General features: G+C 35.7%; 1 protein-coding gene across 1 annotated transcript in view; it reads right to left on the minus strand.

The window, feature by feature from the left end:
- Ctf4 (Chromosome transmission fidelity 4) overlaps positions 1 to 23323 on the minus strand; it is a 525719-nt gene that overhangs the window by 157085 nt on the left and 345311 nt on the right. The window contains exons 17-19 of the mRNA XM_090398697.1: positions 21335 to 21500; positions 12775 to 12892; positions 1988 to 2096 (exon numbers count right to left, since the gene is read on the minus strand). Of these exons, the coding sequence (XP_090254823.1) occupies positions 1988 to 2096; positions 12775 to 12892; positions 21335 to 21500 (393 nt within the window). The remainder of the gene's footprint in view (positions 1 to 1987; positions 2097 to 12774; positions 12893 to 21334; positions 21501 to 23323) is intronic.

The raw sequence follows: 23323 nt of genomic DNA on the forward strand, positions 1-23323 counted from the left end.
CTCAAATGTAGAGTGTCAGCAACAATGGAAGAGGCCTTCACCCTGCAGTGGGTAGAAAAATAGGCTGTTAATTTTATTTAAAAAAAAAAAATATATATATATATATATATATATATATATATAAAGTTATTTATTCATAAAATGGTATTTTGCATTTAAATTAAATTTTCAAATAGACAAAAAGGCTTCTTTATTTATTATTTTTTGTATAGCAACTACAGATATGACACAAATGGTTTCAAAAACACACAATAGTTCAAACTGCATAGATCTTCTAATTCTTCACCAACCAGATGGTAACCTACATTTCTCAGTTTATAGAAAGAAGACTCATACAGGCCATTATATCCATGCGGAATCTCATCACCATCCCAGTCAAAAGGCAGGAACTATTAAAACACTAGTTCATCGGGCCCACTCCTTTTGTTCTTCAGATGATCTTTTACAGAGAGAACTACAATATATAACTTCTTCCTTTCTATCTAATGGTTATAAGAATTGCTTCATTAAAAGAACTTTGAGTAGTTTCCCTTTTTTGATATGTCTTCCTCTTCAAACAGAGAAGAAATAACGGGCATTACTATCCCTTATGTACAAGGCATCAGTGAACGTACAGCAAAAGTTTTAAAACCACTGAATATTTTTGTTGCCTTTCGACCGTTTAGAAAAATCTCCACCTTTCTCACTTCTCCTAAGGACAAGCTTCCACATCTTAATCATCCAGGTGTCTACCAGATTCCGTGCTCTTGTGGATTATCTTATTTCAAACAAACGGGAAGATCTGCCTCCATTCGGCTAGAAGAACACCAATCTTATATTGAATACTTTAAACCTGAAAAGTCTGGACTTGCAGAACATGCCATCTTCACTAGATACAGAGTTCATTGGAGAAAGACAAGAGTTCTTCACAAAAGTCAGTTTCTCATGGAACGCCTTTATAAAGAAACATGGGAAATTATACTTCATTCTCCTAACTTAAACAGATCCGATGGCTTACGGTTATCCCCTTTATGGGAGATAGTACTTTACAAATCAGCTAATCTTTCTTAACTTTTTATTGTATTGATTTTTTTTTTTTTTTTAGGAAAGTTATTGACCTTTTTAGTTATCTTACAACAGCTACTTAGGTGGCGCTTTTTGGAATTGTCAGTTATTGTTTAATTTGAGCTTAATGTACTGAAGATGCTTGTGACACACAGGCGAAAATTATACTATTAAATAATCTTTGTACGCGAGTTTTTTCCGTTATTAATTTTGAATCGATTCTTCTCTTTTCCTTACAAATAATTATCAGGTTCATTGTGATTGTCTTCTTTTACCTTGAACAGACATGATGTTTCACTAGAGGAGATTTAAAGAACATCAATCTTATATCTTCCATTAAAAACTCCAAAAGCATAATCTAACTCAGAACAGAATTGACATACACACACACACACCAAAGAATCTTCTGGGTGAAGATCTGTCTTTTACATGTAAAAGACAGATAAACATCAAATGGCACATTATCTTCAGCATTTTCCATCAGCTAAATAGACCATATCATAAAGGAAAGTGGCAACAAACTTAATAGTAAAATCAGATATTAAACTCAGTGCTTTATGTTATGCAGATGACATAACACTCCAAAATAAATCCACTACAATTTTTCAGGGCTTCTTCTGAGAAAAATCTGCAGAGTGAATGGATGGCATTAATGACAGAATCATATTAAAAATGAAGATATCAGAAATGAACTAGGCATTAATAGCATTCAAGAAGGTGTGAGGAGAACCAATGTAAGTTAATTAATATGGCCAGTTAAACAGAATGGATGAAAAAGAATTCACAGGAAAGTTAAGATTTAAGTAGACTGATGCAGGAAGTCCAATAGAGAATAGATACAGGGTCTATAGATACAGAGGATCTAACAATAATGAAGACCTCACAAATATCAAACTGATTCTGAAAGAAAATTACAAAAACCATTTATAATCCAGATACCTACATGACATTTTGTGTTAGCAACTTGTATCCAGTTATTTCCAAGTGCATGGTTTAAAATCCTCACAATACCAGATGAATCAACTGTGCATGGTGTTCCCTCATCTGTGAACCTATAAAAGGCAATAAAATTATTTTCAAAATTTAAAATAAGAAATATTTTTATTGTTTGGTAGCAGTTATTACATCATGACCTATTGTAATATATGCATACAATATATGAAAAAGTCACATTTGTCACGACTTTTTTCAGTCACTCCTGGCTTTAAATAATTTGCCATCTCTACAAAAAATAAAAATAACATCTTGTATAGTTAAAAGGAAAAGTTTCCAATAACATGCCTAAAGCAGATGACAATCTTTCCTTACTTAGACTGTGACAAATTCTGAAAAACCAGTAACAAAAAAATGTTACTGAAAACATAACGAGGTAATAATTTAATATTCATGTAACAACATGAGCTTAATTACTTCTTAATTATGTAAATCAATCTTAATTACTAATTTTTTGTATGTCTAATGCAAACAACTGGCTAAAGAACTGAGATCTGGTGCAATTTTACTTTGACTGGTTATGGACACTGACGAGTGGCTGACAGTCAAAGTCCATTTTTATAGGGTTTCAGGAAAAAAAGAAAATGTTTAAGCAAGAACTTGACATCTGGGAGATAGCTGTTGTTGGAGTGAGCATTTGTGTATGTGACACACACACATACAGAGGGAGGGAGAGAGAGAGAGAGTTATTACTTACCCAACTTGCTGTCTTTTGGACAGCATCAAGAATTTTTTTTTGAGGAAAGTTTTTAGTGGCATACTTTAAATGTGAGAAGAGTATTCTAAAAATTGATAGAAAAGTTACCAGAGCAGAAAAGACAATGGAAAACTAAAAATTACTATGGAATTACATATAACTAGCATATGAAACATCAACCTCATATGCAACAAATAAATACGAAAACGACAACACATTTTCACATCAACCTCAATGCTAGGAATGAAATTATTGAGTGCAGTTATTTTAACTGTTTTATGAAGATCAATTGTGTCTAGTTGTGTTGCTTTGAATTTTGGCTGGGGCAACTAAGGCTATGATCAGGGCCAGAAAAATTTTGTGCTGGCTCACCACTTAGGCAAATATCTCTCACTAGTCACATGTCAGCCTGGGTATGCTCTCCCACAGTCACCTAAGATATCACAGTTGCATGTTTAATTCCATAACTGGTCAATTTATAAGCTTTTGTTAACACTATGGCTAATATACATCAGCATCTGCAAAGAAATAAAAATCACACATTTTATAAGTGATACAAGACTTCTTCTTATTTTCTTTTATTAATGATATATGTTCATTTTCATATCATTTTCTTTTCCTTTCCAACACTTTTAATATGTCTTGAATCAATTCTATGGGGGGGGGGGGAGGAGGAGAATCAATGAGTGGTATGATAGACTTTTGAGTTTTCTAAGAAGGATCTCCCGAGATGAGTCTCTTGACTACATGAAGGTCTGAATAATAATAATAATAATAATAATAACTCTTAATAAAACAAACCTCTTAGGTCTATACAAGTACTACATTAGTAAGTTTTTGAATTTTGATTGGTTCCAAAACATAGTATAATGGACTGCCAGTGATGCTATATAACACAATGGCAACTCAGAAAATAATAAAAAAACATTTAGGTTAGAATCAACATAAATTTTTATGGGGGAAGGGGATCTATAATACTTTTCTTCTTAACTTTCCAATGTTTTAATATTCACTATTACTGGCTCATATTCTGCATATTCCATTAGTGGGTAAGAAATAAGCCAATTACTGCTGCCACTACATATCTATTTTAGTTACTGTTATGTGATTAAGTGGTTACCTTACAGTATGACTGAGCTCTTTCTAAACATAAAATGGTGGGTGCATATCCTTTTGATAAACCTCACTCTCACCTCAACCTACAGATCAGCAACCATCACTGCCCTTAATTCAGACCTCCAAGCCATCCTCCAATTGGGTTCAAATAACCTAGTCAATTTCAATGCAAATAAAACAAAGTACTGTCTCATTTCTCATAAAAAAAGAACCAGCATCTCTCAGTATTATTTTTGACAATACTCAAATTTCAAGACAATCTGAGATTTCTCTTCTTGGAATTACCCTGACATCAAGCCTCTCCTGGCATAAACACATAACAACCATTGCATCCTTGGCTTCTAAAAAAAACTAGGATTTCTCTTTTGCTCAAGACATTACTTCACCCCTGAACAGCTATTAACCTTATACAAATCACAAATCTGCCCAACCATCAAATACTGGTCCCACATATGGGGGGGGCAAAAGCTCTCTCAAATTGCTCAGCTCCGTACAGAGGAGAGCAATCTCAGGGTTATTAATGACCCATCTCTTACCAACTCACTCCCACCACTTTCACACAGACGATTGTCTCTGCATTATGTGTCTTCTACAAATATTTCCATAGAAAATATTCATCCGAAATAGCATCAATAATCCCCCCACTTAGTACCAAGCTCATTGGAACACGTGCAGCTACTGCTGAACATCCCTACACAGTGCACCTTGAAACCCACAGAACAAGTTTCTTCTTTCCCAACCCATACACGGTACTAATGTACTATAGGTTGATCTACCAATCTCTCATGTATGGGCTCAACATTAAAAAAAAACCCTATCTTCTTACTGGTTGTATTTCATTATGACAAAATGGTTTGTAATGACTAATATTCCTCAACAGATTTGATAAGTTACGAAAACATACAAAAAACTATTTACAGCATGAATCAGAATTGGTGTTACATAAATAAAACTGATGAATAAATAAAAACTCCCTTAATTTTTTTTTTACTCACCAACTAAAAATTTTTGCTCGTCAAGAATGAGTACATTTTTTAAGCCTTAACCATGAGACGTACTTTGTCTTTTAAATATATATATATGTGTGTGTGTGTGTGTGTGTGTGTGTGTGTGTGTGTGTGTGTGTTAATTCTGGCTGAATTATCTGTTTTGTGGGATGAAAAACCTAAGTATCTACTTATTTCATATTAACCTTACTGCATTTAAATTTTCAGAGGTGCCCCGAATAAAAGGAATGGTGATGGATTTAGTGTAATCTTTGTTATGAGAGGGGGGGGGGGTTACTGGCTTTGATATTTTTTGGGGGTTATAGCCAATGGCTAAGAAAGTGTTAAGGATGTGGTTTAGTTCAGCAGCTAGGGCATTGTCATCTGAACAGACAGATTAATTTTGCCCTGTTATATAGTGTTTTTATAACCCCATATTGTTGTGGGGGGGGGGGATTGTTGGTGAATGTATCTGCCTGTACGGGTGAGTTTTCTATAAATAGAGAAAACCAAGGATCCACCAGGCTGGCAGGTGACTAGTGTGTCTAGGAAAGGGAGGCTGTTGTTTCTCTCTTTTTCCAGGGTGAACTTGATTCTGGGGTGTTGGTTGTTTGTTAAGAAAGAGAGGAGTGTATCAGAGCCATGTGGCCAAATTGTGAACACATCATCAATGTAGCGAAGCCATATGGTTGGTTTTTGTGGGGCAGAGTTTAAAGCTTTCTCTTCAAAAGTCTCCATAAAGAAGTTGGCCAGGGGTGCGGAGAGTGGTGAACCCACGGCTGTCCCCTCTATCTGTTTGTAGAATTTTCCTTGGCAAACGAAATAGCCTGAGTTCATTGTGAACTGAAATAGGGCTGAGATATCAGAAAGAAATTTGGTTTGGATGAGCTCTAAGGTTTCCTTGAGGATGTGGGACATAGGTGAATAGGGAGGAGACGTCAAAACTGACCATTATGTCAGTATGTTGGAGTGAGAGCTTTTCTATACTGGCTTTGAAGTGGACTGAGTTTTTTATGTGTGATGGTATATTGCTAGTATAGTGTGTAAGCGCTTTGGCTAAATGTTTAGCTAATTTGTATGTGGGGGAATCAGAAAAAACCCACCCATACAGGCAGATACATTCACCAGCAATTCCACCCCCCACAACAATATGGGGTTATAAAAACATTATATAACAGGGCAAAATTAATCTGTTCAGATGACAATGTCCTAACCACTGAACTAAACCACATCCTTAACACTCTCTTAGCCATTGGTTACAACCTCCAAAAAATATTAAAACCAGTTGACCACAACCCCCCCCCATAACAAAGATTACACTAAATCCATCACCATTCCCTATATACCCGGGGCACCTCTGAAAAGTTAACCAAAATCTTAAATACATTGGAAGAAAGCCACGTTAATACCTGCAGCAAATTTAAATATGAAAGATTATTCATGAAATCAGCCTCAGCTCTAAAAAAAACTTTCCAAACCTCAACAAATTTGGGTGCATGAGACTGCCCTGAATTTGGGAAGCTTGCATCTTGAGAACTTCAGTCAAACAGCCAAGACAACCCAATATAGCCCACTAGGAGGCACCTTTAGGACTCTAGGAACAACAATAGGTCTCTCTTCTGCTTCATTTGCTTTTTTGTAGTGCCTGCGTGCACGTGTCATAGTTGTATGTTCCATTAAGATGACAATGTGACGTTGCCGAAATATAGGATGTATTTATTAAAGTTTCTTTTAATTAATATTCCAGTAAACATTGTAAATTCCTTAAATAATTTAATAGTCATGTGTGGTACCAACATATAAGCCTATCTACAAGAATTACCTTTAACAATGAATTTCATTTCAAGCAGATTTATGTATCTTTCAAAATCCTTAGCCTTTTTTGTAACCTTTGTTAAGCTGCTGGCTATGGATCCTTTTCACTCAGCTATTATGTTAAGCACATTTGTATGAATAGCTGTTATTGACTAACATTTATTGTTGAACTTATTAATGAATTCATTTTTCAGAATACGCTGAGAAATGACATTCTGGAGATCGTCAGATTCTTTTTTAGTTACAGTAACTTTCAATTCTTTTAGAACTACCTGGTGACTCAGTTGAAGGGGATGAAGAACTGCATCACCAATTTAGCCTTATGAGTACCAAACGAATGATCATTATGGATGACTTTAATTTAACAAACATTGATTGGGTAGAAGAGAAATCTCATGATAAGAAAGAAGAGGAATTTATTGAATTGTTGCGACACAACATTCTCAAATAGCATGTGAAAGAAGGAACTCGAGGTGAAAGAATGTTGGATTTGCTCACAACATCAGAAGGGGGTCTTTATTTTCCCATCAATTGGTGACAGTGATCATGCTGCACTTTCTTGGGAAGTATCTAATTGTATTGATGCTCCGATTAAAACAGGTTACAAGCTGAACTACAAAGCTGGAAATTATGATCAACTTAGGAGAATATTATCTTTGGTCCCATGGTATCAGTTACTGAATGGGAAAAATGTCAGCAATGCATAGGAATCTTTGAAAAAGTACTTAAATGAGGTGGTATCTGAATGTATCAATAGTGTTCAAAGAATAAATAGGTTGGGAGCAAAATGGATGTGTAACCTCATTAAGCAAGAGATCCACAAGAAGAAGATTATGTGGAAAGAATTTTGTAAAAATAAGAGTGAGTTATGAAATATATAAAGCTCAGGCCAGAAAAGTAACAAGTATTGTAAGGAAAGCTAAATCGGATTATGAAAAGAAATTGGCCATGCAATCTAAAGGCAATCCAAAAGAATTTTATCGTTATGCCGCAAACAAATGAAAGAATAAATGTGGAAGAATAACTTTATTGAATGAAGTTGGTGTTCAAGTCTCCATCTGCTCCTGTATATGGTTCCACCACACCCAATCCATCGGTTCCCAAATGTGGCATTAAGATGCTGACGCACGTCCATGTTGAAATTGGTGGTTGCCCCATCGTGCTGGAACCATATACAGGAGCAGATGGAGACTTGAACATCCTGAAGCAATTCCAACGAAACCTGTTGCAGAAAAATATGGTATGTTCGCCCATTGAGGCAGTCCGCAGGGTCCAATTAAGTAGTCATGCACGATCCCTGCCCAGACATTGACAGCGAACTGTTGCTGGTTCGACTGCAGATGTGTACCATGGGGGTTCTGGGCCGCCCACAAATGCGTATTATGGACATTAACTATGCCTTCACGTGAAAAGTTAATTCATCCGTAAAGAGCACTTGAGCGGGGACATCGGGCAGCACGACATATTGCTGCAAGAACCACTGGGCGAAATCCACGTGCAGGGGATAATCAACAGCTGTCAATGCCTGCACTCACTGCAAGTGATAGGGGTGTAGCACTTCTTCATGCAGTACTTGCCAGACACTGTTCCAATGCACACCTAGGCTCCGGGCGGCAGATCGCATGCTTGTACCTGGGTTATCTATCACCATACACAAGATGTCCATGCTCATACCTGGCATTCTTACGATCCGTGCTCGTTCGGCATCATGTTGACTGATGTGGAAGGTGCCTGCCTCACACAGCTAACGGTGCAGTCGCGCAATCATTTTATGATCGAGCACATGGCGCATAGGATATCACTCATGGTACAGTCTTTGCATCTCTCTACCATTGCCCTCAGCTATGCCGTACATCAGGTGCATATCAGTTTTCTCTGCATTCATAAACTGCTCCATTTCGTGTCCAGTCAACGCTGAGAATGCTGGGGTTTAGCCGATTCGGCACTTTTAAGCCATGCTGCCTCGTCTGCACCCCCCCCCCACACACACACCTACCGGGCTGCGTTTCCAGCTGCATATTCTATGACGAATATTGGTGGTTTCGGTGTGTACTACCATCCCCTCACGTTTGGGCCATGAATTTAGGGACACCCTGTATTGTGTTCAATTTTAGGAATAGCATGAAGTTTGCAAACAATTTGGGAAGTCTTTAACAGGAATAAATGCAAAAATATAATATCGGTGAAACTGATATTTCATGGATGAGCCTGTGATACACATATATATTTTTTGCATTTTTATTTATTTTCTAGAGATCAAACATGGAACTTTTGCAGGCCACTTCAGGCCTCCAACAAACAGGCTGGTGGTCGTACACTAGGCAATGAAATTTATCTCTCTAATGGCAATCACAAGCATCTTTGCCTAGGGCAATAGTGGAATTTGAATCTGCAGCCTGTTGGTTGAAGAGTGGATATGCTATCTGGTTGACGAACCAACCAGGCAGGCAGGCAGACAGGAAGGATTTGCTTATCATGCATCATGATGCCCAGCATGGTTGGCCAAGTGGTTAATGTATTTGCTCTCAGCCAAAAGGATGCGGGTTCAAATCCCGCTGAGTGCATGGATGTTTGTGATTGTCTGTGAAAATATTAGTAGTGGGCAATAGGTGGCATTGGTGTAGTTGAAGTTCGTTGTAGTTGGTGGATTGAGCAGCGGAGTCAGAGAGTTGTAGAATAGGTACCCTCCCTTGTTGAGTCTTTGGACTCCCTGGAGGTGTTACATAATAATAATGTTGACAGGTCCATTAAATCAACATATAATCAAATCTCACCACAACAGATATTATAATGATTTCATTCACTACAACAAACCTCAAAAGTACATGACAAAGCTACATAGCATCCATGTTATATACTATTAACGTGATATGGTTAACCTCTGTTATGACAAACTATCCTGTCAGTACTTGCAAGTTACTACAGTGAGAGTGGATTACAATACAGCTCATTATAATTACTAAACTCCCAAAAACATGGAGCAGGAAATTCACTAAAACAAACCATGCACTATAATAAGCTATTCCTGTGGTCCCTACAACTTTCCTATCATGAAAGTTGACTGTAATGATGATAAAAGCCATTACAAATGCAGTATGATGAATATGAAAGCTCTGTGTCAATGTATAACTGAAATACATCATGTTTTTAGGCTACTTTCTGAGGGCTCCAATAATTCTGATCCCTCTACTAAAAAATAATTATTATTTTTATCATCATTATGTGACACCAACAGGACAGTTCACAGCAGACAAAAAAGATGTGATGGGGAAATTTGGATACGGAGAGCTTAACGACAGAGGAGAACAATTACTCCACTTCTGTAAAGCAAACGATCTAATGATTACAAACACATTGTTCTATCAATGCCCTAATAATAAATATACATGGACATCCCCAGATGATAATATAAAGAACTGCATAGACTATATCATCATAAACAAACAATGGAAAAGATCAGTAAATAATGTAAGAACATTAAGAAGTTTTGATTTTGACACTGACCACGAAATATTAACTGCCAAAGTGAAGATAAAATTCAACAGGAAAAATAATATCAGAAAAGAAGAAAACATCAACCTATCAAAACTAAAAGATAGCTCAAGCAGAAATCGATTTTTAGAACGGATGTGCTTGAAATTAAAATCCTCCATCTTCCAGAACAGCAGAAAATACTGGGAAGAAGGAAAAGAAACAGTGTTATCAATTGCAAAAGACATTCTAGGTTCCAAACCCAAAATAAACAAACAGTGGATAACCCAAGAAATCATAGCTACCATAGAAGAGAAAAGAGAGGCCAAGATACTTGTAAACCAACAAAACAATGAAGAGAATAGAGAAAAATATAGAGCACTAAAAAATAAAGTTGATAACCTATGCAAAAAAGCCAAAGAAAAATGGTTAGAAGAAAAAGCTAAGAAATGCCAAGAAGCATACCAACAAAACAACCTAAAAGTCTTCCATGATACTGTAAGAGAAATTACAAAGGAATTCTCAGCAAAAGCAGTAACAATGATAAACAACAAGATGACTGAAACTGGGAATATTGAATATATAAGAAAAATCTGGTCAAACCATTTAAGACTATCTTCCACCAAGGAAACAAAACTACAATGTCAACAATAGAAGAAAATAATGATCACCCAAAAATTTTACAAGAAGAAGTTAGATACGCAATAAAACAGATGAAAAACAATAAAGCACCAGGCATTGATACTATCCCTACTGAACTGTGGTCATATGGAGGCAGCATATCAATAGAATATTTAACAACCCTATTCAATAAAATACTACAAATAGGAGAGATCCCAGATGATTGAAGAACTGGAAAGATCATCCCAATATATAAGAAAGGAGACAAAAGAGACTGCAGAAATTACAGACCAATCAATTTACTCCCTCACACCTATAAAATATTCATAAGAATTATACAAAATAGATTAAAAAAACACCTACGAAGAAATGATAGGCATAGAACAAGCTGGTTTCCGAGGAAACTATTCAACAATAGACCAAATTTTCACATTGCACCAACTAACAGAGCTCAGCTGGGAAGACCATAAAGAACTATATTGTTGTTTTGTGGACTTTAAACAAGCTTTCAATAACATCAACAGAGAAATCCTCCTTAAAATTCTACTAGAAAAAGCAATAGACAAATATATAATACAGTTTCTGATAAAATATTACTCTAAGACAAATGCAATAATTAAAAAGGACACACTCACAACAGAACCCACAGAGATCCAAAAAGGAGTAATGCAAGGATGCCCATTATCCCCATGCCTATTCAACATATATCTAGAAGAAGTTGTAAAGAAAGCAGTAGACAATGAGCCTGGAATCAATGTCAACGGTTTAAACATAAATAATATCAAATATGCAGATGATTTCGTCCTTCTTGCAAGAACCCCAAATGAACTACAAAAGTTGATCAACAAGCTAAACGAAACCTGTAAAACATATGACATGACAATAAATATACAAAAGACAAAAGTGATGAAAATAGGGAGGAACAGAACTACCATCTCAGCCACCCTAAACGAAGAACAAATAGAACAAGTAGACAACTTCATATACCTTGGATCAAAATTAACAGAAACAATAGATGAACTCAAAACAATCAAACACAGAATAGCGATAGGATGGACCACCATCGGAAAATTACAGAAAATCTGGAAAACAAACAAGATATCTAAACAAGCCAAATCAAATTATATGAAGCAATAATTATACCAACAGTCATCTATGGAGCAGAAGTGTGGACAGTTAAAAAAAGAGAGGAGAAAAAACTACTGGCAATTGAAATGAAATGCTTAAGAAAAATAAATAGAACAAGTTGGACAGAAAAGAAAACGAACAGTCAGACAAGAACTATTGTATAAAAAGATAATAATAGAAAAAATTAGAAAACAACAACTGAGATGGTTTGGACACACTGTACGCATGGATGCAGACAGACTTCCTAACGTCCTAATCAATACTTTTCCATATGAAAAAAGAAGACCTGGAACACCAAGAATTACCTGGCTGAAATTAATAAAGAACATCTCCAGATGCAGAACATATAAGGAACTTTTTCGAACAGCAAGGAATAGAGAAGACTGGAAGATCCTGCTCGAGAGAAGACTCAAGCCGTCTTAGACGGAAGAGAAGAAGAATGTGACACCTCCAGAGAGACCAAGGGACTCATCGAGGGAGGGCACCTACTCTACAACTCTCTGTCTCCACCACTCAATCCATCAATTACAATGAACCACAACTATCATCATCATTTACACCAACACCATCTACACCGCCCACCACCACTGGAATTTTCAGAGACAATCACAAACATCCATGCCCATGGTGGGATTCGAACCTGTAGCCTCTTGGCTGGAGAACGGATACACTAACCACTCAGCCAATCAGGCTGGCAAATAATAATAAGAATTTTTTTTTTATTTATTTTTTTATTTATTTTTTTTTAAAGCACATTTGTTAAAAAACAGTCTGACTTTTATCTTCATTTTTAGGTTTGAAAAATTGATCAAACTTTTTAAATGATTTTTTTGTTTGTTTGTTTTCAAAAAGGTAACTACTTATGAAAATTCTAGAACAATTATGAGTCCTAAATAAACTTACCCTAGCCAAGAAAGACTAGACTTAGGGCTCAGTGGTACAGAATAAAGACAGCTCTTTTTTTCCTTTTTATTCTCTATTTTATACAACATCAAACATAGATTTTGCTCACCAGGAATACCTACAGTACAATTACACATTTTCAATGTTTTATAAGATATTTGTGTGTAAATGTGTAATACACACACATAAATATATATGGCTATTACATCAAAACAAAGACAAACAGCAATATAATTTTCTAATTTTTAAAAGTTAACCTGTATATAATTATAGTATCAAATTATTTTAAAATGTCAGAATCTTTAACTGATGAAATGGCTTATAAGAATTTATTTTTTTAAGGTTGGAGAAATATGAAACATAAACACCCAAGGGGTGTGCATACAGGATTCTATACATACCTTCCTTGGATGTTTGTGTTTTCATTAAAGATATGAAAAGTTTACATTACCCTGTCAGATCTTATATCTGGGTCTTCTAAGAACAGACCATGCCATGATTCAAAAAATGTTAACTAGAAATTAATTTTCTCTCATCAGTGAGAAGTTTATAAAGATGGAGTGAGTGGAGGACAAAGTCACACTTGGAGAACTGCACTTAAAAGTGCTCAAATAGCAGATGTAAATACGGTGCTTTAAAATTATGTGCAATTCCATGTGTCACAAAAATTCATCATTTTGCATATAGTAGGTAGATTACTGTTTATAAAAATCTTCGAAAACTACAGTTTTCTAAGAGTTCAACAAATTCTTTGCATTGTGCCAGGTAGATTTGTTAAAAAGTTGTTCTTTCTATTTATATTGATTTATTCTTATTTAAGACTTAATTTTATATCCATCCTTCCTTTACTTAAACCTTATATGATCAAATTCCTACCAGCTGCTCTATTGTTATATATTCACCTTTTGTTACTTATTCTTTCTTCTCTTACTTTAATCTTATTCCTATATCTAGGATTGTTTCCTCTTCGGATACTGGCAAATTTATATTTTGCTGTGCCAGCCAGTATCCTATAATAGAAAAGATCCTTACTCAGGGAGACAATACTAGATTCTTAGCTTTCTTACACAATATCTTATTTAAACTGCTGTATAGATTCAGATTATTGCAGTCGTGACCTAAATCTATGTTTTATATTCACTCTCTAAATCCTTCCCACCAAAATAGGTTCTATTTTTATAAGTGGTAATTTGGAATCGTAATCAGGCATGACTCAGGTTCAGGAAATATGACATGTTTATTGGAATATCTAATACACATTACAAAATTCATACACTTGATTATGCTCAATACTAAATAAACTTGAACTAAGAGATTAACACATTCGAACTAACTAGAACTTATAAGGCATGCTAAACACAGTAATTACACATTGGGATATAAATCAAATGATAATAAGTTAAGCTAAATTCCTTCCAGCAGTATTACTCGTAAGAACAAACTATCACCCATTCTAATGTTACTGACACTAAATTCTACCTTTCATATCGCATCAAGTTAATCCTATCACATACAAGTTACAAAAGATATCTCCTAAACAATTCTTCTTACTCACAAACGAGGTTAACTTTCTAAATAGTGACTGTCCACAGAGTTCCTTACTATAAAGTTCTTAATTTCACAATCGTAAACAATCTTCTTTCTTCTAATGAACATTCACACAAAATTAGAGCAATAGCATCTTACCGTCTTTTTTCCTGCGTCGTTCTGCACCACGTGTTTGTCTGGATATTTCTCATCTATTTTGGCTGTTATATGCCAATGTAGGGGGTTATGCTATCTTCATTCTTTCTGCCGGAAACAGACTCAAAATCTTTGCGTTTCAGGAACAACTCGATGGGACTTTTCAGGGACGGCCTGATTCTGCTAGAACTGGAATTTTTACCTTCAGCTTTGCATAGAATCCAGCTTCATTTCTTTACGAACGCTCACTGCCCAACATCACAGACTTCACTTCCCCCCCCCCTTACGTGAAACTGCCCACCAACTTCCGAACCACCCAACAGGAAAACGATACATCAAAAGAATGCCTTGTGTTCCAGGCTCAACCCCCTCTTATACTCCTATAGAGTGCCCTCTTTTTCAGCCCCCTTTTGCACACAATCCTTACTAATTTCACCCTTTGGCTTATCCTTCGTTACTACAACACTGATATACTCGGATTCATGGAATACATGGTTACGTGATTTTCCGAATAAGCTATACCCGCCAGCGTTACGCTGTACGCGTGTAGCTTTAGGCCTTCCAGGAATTAATACTTAACAGCTTTATGATGACTCACAATAGATTTTACATAGCTTAAGCAAGGCTTAAATATAATTCACATTATCCCTCTTTTTTTAAGACATACAAAAATGAAATCTCACATTAATCACAATAGCTTAAATATAAGGTGCTAAAATAAAGAATACAAATTTTTACATAAAGTGAGGAAGTTTCACTTTTAATTACAACTGATGTGCAGGTATTTCTCTATATTTGCAATTTTTATATGTTAGACCCTAAATAAATGACTTCTTTCCAGGATTCCTTCATTTAGGATCTAACAAAGGTCCCCCTCTTTTTATAAAAAAGTTTTTCTAATTCCTTTTTTGCTTCTTCCTCAATTCTCTGGGGATAAACCTAGCATTCTTTCTGGGCCTGAATTCCCAAAAAGGGTTAATCGTGGTCTGCCTTACAGCTGCACAGTTAATTTCTAGAGTGTTCTTCCCGTTCTCACTCCTTTCGCGGATAGCAACCTCTTCTTCAGTTTGAGTCTTTTCTTTCTCTGGTTTGATTATCTCAGGTTCCTTTACGGTTGACGGGGAGACCTCACTCAGCTTTGGACTTTTGAGTGTGTTTAACCCAGTGTCTCCCTCCCCTTTAGCCTGCGATCCCCCTTCGAACCTAGTGTTCCCTTTTCTTCTTCTCTGAAAATAAACTTCCCTTCTAGTGAAATTACAAGAAAATCCAAACTTAAATAGGAAATCACTTCCTAGGATCACTCTTAGGTGAGGAAGAGAGTTCCTTGGCAGGACTATAAAATTGTGCCAAGCGGATATCCCAAATTTTGGCAAATTCACTCTCAGCCTCACAGATTTAGTAGCTTGGGTGATAGTGGAGGATATTCCTAGAAGTTTGATGGGCCTTCTTAGGTGTTTTACCCTTCCCTTCATATATGGCTCAATCTCCCTGAAGTAGTTATCAGGGATAACAGAAGCCTGTGTCTACTAATGCCCTAAAGTTTCTCCCACATATCCTTCCTTCAACTGTTAATTCCGTATTTTCTTTTTTATTTCGTCCCCCTTTCCTTCCACCCTGTCTATTACATGTGACTTTGCCTCAAAACGATAGTTCTTTGAATTTCCTTGTTTGCTGAAACAACTACGGGCTAGATGTCCCAACTTATTGCAGCTACAGCATCTTGGGGGCTCCCGAGAGTAACCTCTAGAATTATCTCCGTCCGAGGACATAGGAGAATTCCCGTTGCATTTAGCTGACAGCTCTGTTAACTTACTCATCATCGTGTCCATTTTACCCAGAAGTGGGGCCTGCATCTTTTCAACTTCCTGGTGGATCATGTTATTAATTCTTTCCTCTGGAAATGAGGAGTTCTCGTGGTTTACCCTTGAAGCTGTTGTCAGTTGACCCAATACAGCATCAAGTTGTTCCATGATGGGCTGTTGTAATCTCTCTACTTCTTGTTGGATCAATGAGCATACTTCACTAAGACTTGGGCTGCTGTTTGCAACCTGGAAGACTATCTCAGGTCTATTAACTTCACATCCTTTCTGTGCCCTCTTTTCTCTCTTTTCTGTATTATCTACTTTAGTGTCCTGATCTCTTATGCTGTTTCTCTCTTCTCTAATGACATTGATGGACCTAATTGAGGCTGCAGGACAAATGTCTCCAAGCAGTTGCTCTCTTTGTCTGACTGCTTTCAAGCACTCCTCTAAATTAGTTATGTCCCTCCCAAATGCTGTTTCCTTCAGTTCTTGTCTCAATCCCCCTCTAAAATGTTGGAAGACTGCCCAGTTAAGATGGTGGCGTCTTCGTCAGAGATGCTTAACATATTGGCAAGAGCTAAGAATCGGTTATGGTAATCTGACACACTTTCCTTGTCTTTCTGTACCATCTTCTGGAGCTTCCATAGATTTGGTCCCACATTCCTTACTTTAGAGAACTAGTATATTAGGACCTCCTTAAATTTATTGTAATCTCTAGTTTCTTTTAAGACAGGCAAGGAATAAAAGTATGTCCTTGCCTTCCCAATAAGCTTACTTCTGAGAAGAATTAGCAGTTGGAGCTCACTCCATCTACCAATTCTCCTTAGTTCTTCTATGTACTCAAGAAATGCTAGAATGTCATCAGATTCCTCCCCTGAGAACCGAGGAAAGACCTGTTGAGGATTTATAGTCCTCACGAATTCAGAGTCATCTAAATCTGAGCTTGATGGTTGAGGCATACCTGCATTCATCTTACAAACTTAAAATCTCCCTTTTCCACACTCTTTGATATTCCAACAAATGCCTGGCTGTCTGTTACGAATCCAAGACCAACTTATAGTGATTATTCCCTATTAACCTTAATTTATGATTTATACTTTATCTCCTATTCTCTTCGTTTATACTTAATTTGTTTCTTGATTAAATCCTTTCTCATTTAAAATCCTACTGGCTGTGCCATTGTTAAAAAGTGTGTTTTATTGTTAATTTACTATATTTAATTTGTGTTTAATTTATACTTAATTAGTTGTTTACTTAAATCTATCCTTTTGCTTACTTAAAACTTCTTCTATCAAAATCCTACCGGAAACCGCGCAGTTAGCCTAGTGGCTTTGTGCTTCGCAACCATATACCTGGGGAAGGAGTGTCCTAGGTTCGATTCCCATCGACGACATTAGGAACTTAAGGATCTTCTCTGCCATAGTCAAGTTAGCTGGTCTTTGATGTGGACAGCAGGGTTTTTTTTCTGCCAGTTTATTTGGGGTTTTTCATCCCGCAAGACGGCAAACCGGCCCCGTGAACGCACATGGATTACAACAGTCATATATACTTAGAGGCATAGGGCAGACCATCTTATCCTTGTATTTCGGTTATGAAATCCAAGCATGCTTGGAAGGTTGTCGGCACTTAAAAGCCTGTTAAAGCCACTGGATAAGATAAGTTTACTATTAAAAATGTTGACAACTGTAGAATTTCATTTAGCAAGCACTCATCAGAATTGTCATACTGTAATAAGTATAGGTAACTTTGCAATTAAATTGTTATGATTATTCATGATAATATCATTTTTCTTTTAGATTTTGGATACAAATAAAATAATGTGAGTTGGTTCCTCATGTGGTGTCTCCTCCAAGTTATTCAGCCTTGAGCCTTAAGTATCTCATAGTATCTCATAGTGCACCCTGTTGGGTATCTACCTGGATACTGAATGAACAAGGATGGGCTAGCAATCTGGGATTTAGTTGACCAAATTGCATTCTTAATGGCTTCCATAACTCAAAATATTGGTATAACATGATGGAAGTTCATGCCAGCTAAGGCATCACCCAGTTAAACAAGGTCCCCGTTCTTTTCATCAGAGAACCATGGCAATCAGTGAAAAGTCAGCTACTGGAAAAACTCAAACCTAACTCAACAGCTGCAGAGATCAAGATTGGCACTATCAACATAAGATGCATTAATGAAAAGAAATGGAACTAGCAGAAGAATTAGATAAGTACCAGATCGACATAATAGATGTTAGCAAAACAAAGAAGACAAAAACAGGTGAGATTTTTCCAAGCAGCAAATACAAATGTTATATCCAGGAAATAACAATCAGGGAAAAGCCAGAGTAGCTATAATATTAAGCATTAAATATGAGGATAATCTTAGCGAATGACATGCAGTGTCAAGTAGAGTGATGTGGACTAATAACAGAATAGGGAACTGGACAATGAGACTTATTTGTGCTTATGGTCTCCTACAGAAGGTTCTAATAAGGAAGAAGTGGAGGGATTTTTCGAGGCAACAGAGAAGGCAGCTGACACAACAAAGCTGACCAAACCGAAATACTCGAAAATAAGTTTTTTGGATTCTGAAAGTTCAAGCCTTGCTTCTCATGACATTGTCACTAGACACAGAGTTCACTGGAACTGTACCAAGATGCTACACAACAGTAGATTCCAATCTGACTGTCTATTTTTTAAATCATGTGAATCCCTATGCCACCAGCCTAATCTTAATTGGACAGGCTATATTGTATTTGTAAGTTTTGGGAAGTGATTGCTGTTAATTGGTTATAATGCTTTATATTTTCATTTATTTATTTTTAAATGATTTACTAGTTTACATCTTTTTTTTCCAATGTCTCTGAATTCTTAATAGTGTTTTCCTCCTAATGTAAAGATGCAACTGAGACACATGATATTATTATAGCATGCCAAATTACTCATTCTTGCATTCAAAATTTAAATGGTGTTACCAGTTTTTTTGCCTTCTCCATGAAACAAGCCCATGACGTATTGAGTGAAATATATAGGAGTAATAAATTATATTTGGTTTTCAGTTTCATGTGTGAAGCCGTTATTCAAAAATTACATTATATTGAGAATTTCACTTATACTTTAGCACTGTTGTTCTAAACTTTGTTCACTCATTTTTCAGCTGATAGCAACAAACATATATATAGTCTACTATTCGGTATATAGTCAACTACTGGCTTGACATGCACAGTCATGTGGCCCAGCCTGATTCACTATATGTCGGATAGGAAGCCATTATGAGTCATCCCATATATGAATATACGAGGCCATTCTGGGAATTTAATTGTCGCATCACATATATAACTGTATTTCTTCTCCATTCTTCTGCTTCTTTATTGCCACATGAAAGGTGCATTAAATTCAACTTAGAGCCTACTTTGTAGCAAGTGACAAAATCTATATTAGTGATTACTAATTAAAAGTGCAAGCCTCAAAGAACTTTACTACCTTTTCCTTTACTATGTGTACAAAAACACTCAGAATCATATACAATCATACAAGACATTAAAAATGTTTTGTATGGGTGTATATATAGCCTCCGTAGCTCAGTTGGCATAGACAAAGCCTTTTGGTCGGAAAGACATGGGTTTGATTTCCATCCATGGCGTGAGGAACCTTTATCTGGTCTCTTTTAAATTAAAGGTGAGTTAACCAGTCTCATACAGAGGTAGAGGGGTCCCTCATAACACACACACACACACACACAGATTTTCAGCCATGAATATTTACAGCCCAGCCATATGCCTGATTCATAGCTATATGTCGGTACTCAGCCCGGATAAAATAGGGAGGGTTGGGGAAAGCAATGGTGAATTACCCCTTAAAAAGAATATCACAAATGCTTTGTGGCAAGAAACGCTTGGCAGAGTAATAAACTTTTCAGATGACCCTAGTACATCACAAGATAACAGATTAGGCAAGGAAATATACACATTATACACAAAGAAGTATTTGCAGGATTTAACAGTTTTTGTTGTGTGCAATATTGATGTGTGTAGTATACATAGACTACACTTCATTTCCTGTAATATATGGAGTTTTTGAGACAGTCAATTTCAAGTTTTTTTTAAATTTTCCACAGGATTATCAATCCTACTGAGGAAGGAGGGGTGGGGTGGGGGTGGAAACCTCTTTAACTGCAGAAAATGAATTTATAAAGTATGACATATGAAAAATATTTAGATACTTAAGTATCTAAGAAGAATCTCAAGTATCTTAGAAGAAAAGCAACCTACATTGCTTTTCTTCTAATTTAATTTTGTTTCAGTTTAAAATAGATTAAAAGTGGTGGTCACTGGTTTATTAATCAAGGAACTAAAACTTAATTTAGCAAATAAAGGTTGTTTGCATATGTCTGATGATAGAAACTATTTCCACAAGTAATCATTTCATTATACAGAACAGTAAAACTCTCCTGAGAATCTTTTATTATTATTATGATTATTACGTGATCCATCCAGGGAGTCTAAACACTCATCGAGGGAGGGCACCTACTCTACAGGTCTCTGTCTCCACCACTCAATCCACCAACTACAACGAACCGTAACTACCATCCTCATCTATACCAATGCCATCTACCGCCCATCATCACCACTAGTATTTTCACAGACAATCACAAACATCCATGCCCACATCAGGATTCGAAACCGCAGTCTTTACATGGCATAAAATGAAAGCTGCTTTCATAATGTAATATAGCAATCTTTAAAACTTCACCCAAGCAATTGGGTGAAGCTTTAGAGTCACAAGTCATGAGCAAAACGAGTATCGCAGGTATTGTATGAGTATGAATGGCAATTTTTTGAGTCATTGACTGCTACTGATTAAGAAACATTTATAACAGTTTCAAAAATTGCTAACAATGCATAAATAATAATAATAAATTACTCTGTATAGTGTATGTATAAATGTGAAATATTAATGTTTATATAATATTTATATTTCTACAGCTTTCTTCAGCTTTATTTAGAAATTAATTGTAATATATAATACATAATATATAGTATTATGTATTATATATTATGTAATAGAAATATTTCAGAAAATACACACCCAAACCTTGATGGTAAACTATTGCCAAAGTTTTGTCATGACCAGCCATACAAACAACAGGTCCAGGAATACTTAAAACTTCACACTGCACTCCACTTATGGTAAAGAAACGAATAATTCTTCTATCAGTTGATACAGCTGCCCAACTTGTACTCACACAAATGGCCTAATCAGCAATTCAAAAGCAATATGTTAGAATATCATATAAATAAACAATACATAGAAGCTTAATAATATAACATTGGATAACTTAATGTGCCTGTCAAACAAACAAAGTTTCTATTTTTCAGCTAGCATATTAATATGAAATATTTACAAAAGGATATTTGGAAGTAAATGTTTTTCATTTTTTCCTCTTTTTTCTTAATACAGAAACAATGTCCTCTTCTGCCTTCTAAAATATTTAGAACTTTTCAAATGTTGAAGCTAAATTTCATTTTCACCAAGCAGTAACAAAGTGAATCGACACACACACACACACACACACACACACACACACACACACACACACACACACACACACACACACACACACACACAGAGAGAACAAGTGTTCAGCTTTCTACAGCTAGGTAGGTGAGGTCACTATTCAGATGCCATGAAAGATTATTTTTTTTTTTTGCAGCATTTTATGTGGTAATAAAATAATTCTGTGAATCTGTTAATTAAACAGGAATTCATTTTATATGGTATTACAAAATTATATGGTATTATAAAATTATTAATTAAAACTATGTGTAATTAAAATAAGACTCGCCTATATCTTTCATATTGAGAGGCAGTTGTTCCGATTCAAGTTCACATGATGAATTAAAACTTCATTGCTTTCTTTAAATAAATGTGAGAATTTATAGCGACAGCAATGGAGTTAGTGTTTCAGACCATATGATATTATGGTGTGTATCTATTCCACATTTTGTGAGGCTCGATTTCTCAGACTTCCTATTGATAATATAAGACTGGTGTTCTTGTATTATTTTTTTCCTACTTGAACATCCATTTCATCCAAATTATGAAAGGTGACATCACAAGTAACTTGATAGATGCCAGGAAGAGCAAGAGGGGAACATTAATCTTTAGAAGATGGGAACCATGATGATACTTTGTTGATTGGAATAAATGTGGCTATTAGATTGTACTTCTTAAGAATTCTAGAAACTGGTTCTGAGATGCCAAAAATGTATGGAATAGGGGCCCTATATATATATATATATATATATATATATATATATATATATATATATATATATATATATATATATATATATATATATATATATTGTTTCCTTGTTATCTGAGCTAGAAATATAGGAATCCAAAAGACATTGTGTGGTCCATTTTGGGAAGGAATCGTGTTTCATATATAATTTGATGTTTAAAAGTTATTGCTGTAGTTGTGGCATACTGCAAATGATGTGAGCACATCATAATAGAGTTTAGATAATTCCAATATTCTGAGAGGGATGGTGAGCTGATTGCTGTTGAATGCTACCTTTCAAAAAACAGAAGTAATTAGTTCACCTGACGATAAGTGGAGGAGTCGGATGTCAAAGATTAATTTTTTCTTTTTTTACTTCCATAATAATATTAATTCATAGATGTAGATTGTTTATGCTTGCTAGAAATGTCATCTATATAGATACCCAAAATGAAGACTGAGGATATATCAACGAGAAAAGAATGTCTTATAAATGCTCCAAATAGAAGTTGTGCAAGAGGAGGAGAGAGAGAGAGGACTTCCAATTCTAGTTCCTTCAACTTGCCTGTAGATTCTGTATTCTGTTTTGAAAAAGAAAGTAACCAGAGTGAATGATGAAGTCAAATAATTTCACTATATCTGGTGAAAATGCTTGTGAGAGGAAATGAAGTGAGTCTTCTAGGGGTACATTTGTGAAAATGTTATTGAATATCGAAACTTGCCATTATATCGTTAGGCTCTATGGACACGTTTTTCACTTTACCCAGAAAATCGGTGGAATGTTTTACGAA

This window comes from Typopeltis vanoorti, chromosome 10, assembly GCF_054136105.1.
Source record: "Typopeltis vanoorti isolate ZY-2024b chromosome 10, IOZ_Tvanoo_1.0, whole genome shotgun sequence".
Lineage (NCBI taxonomy): Eukaryota > Metazoa > Arthropoda > Arachnida > Uropygi > Thelyphonidae > Typopeltis > Typopeltis vanoorti.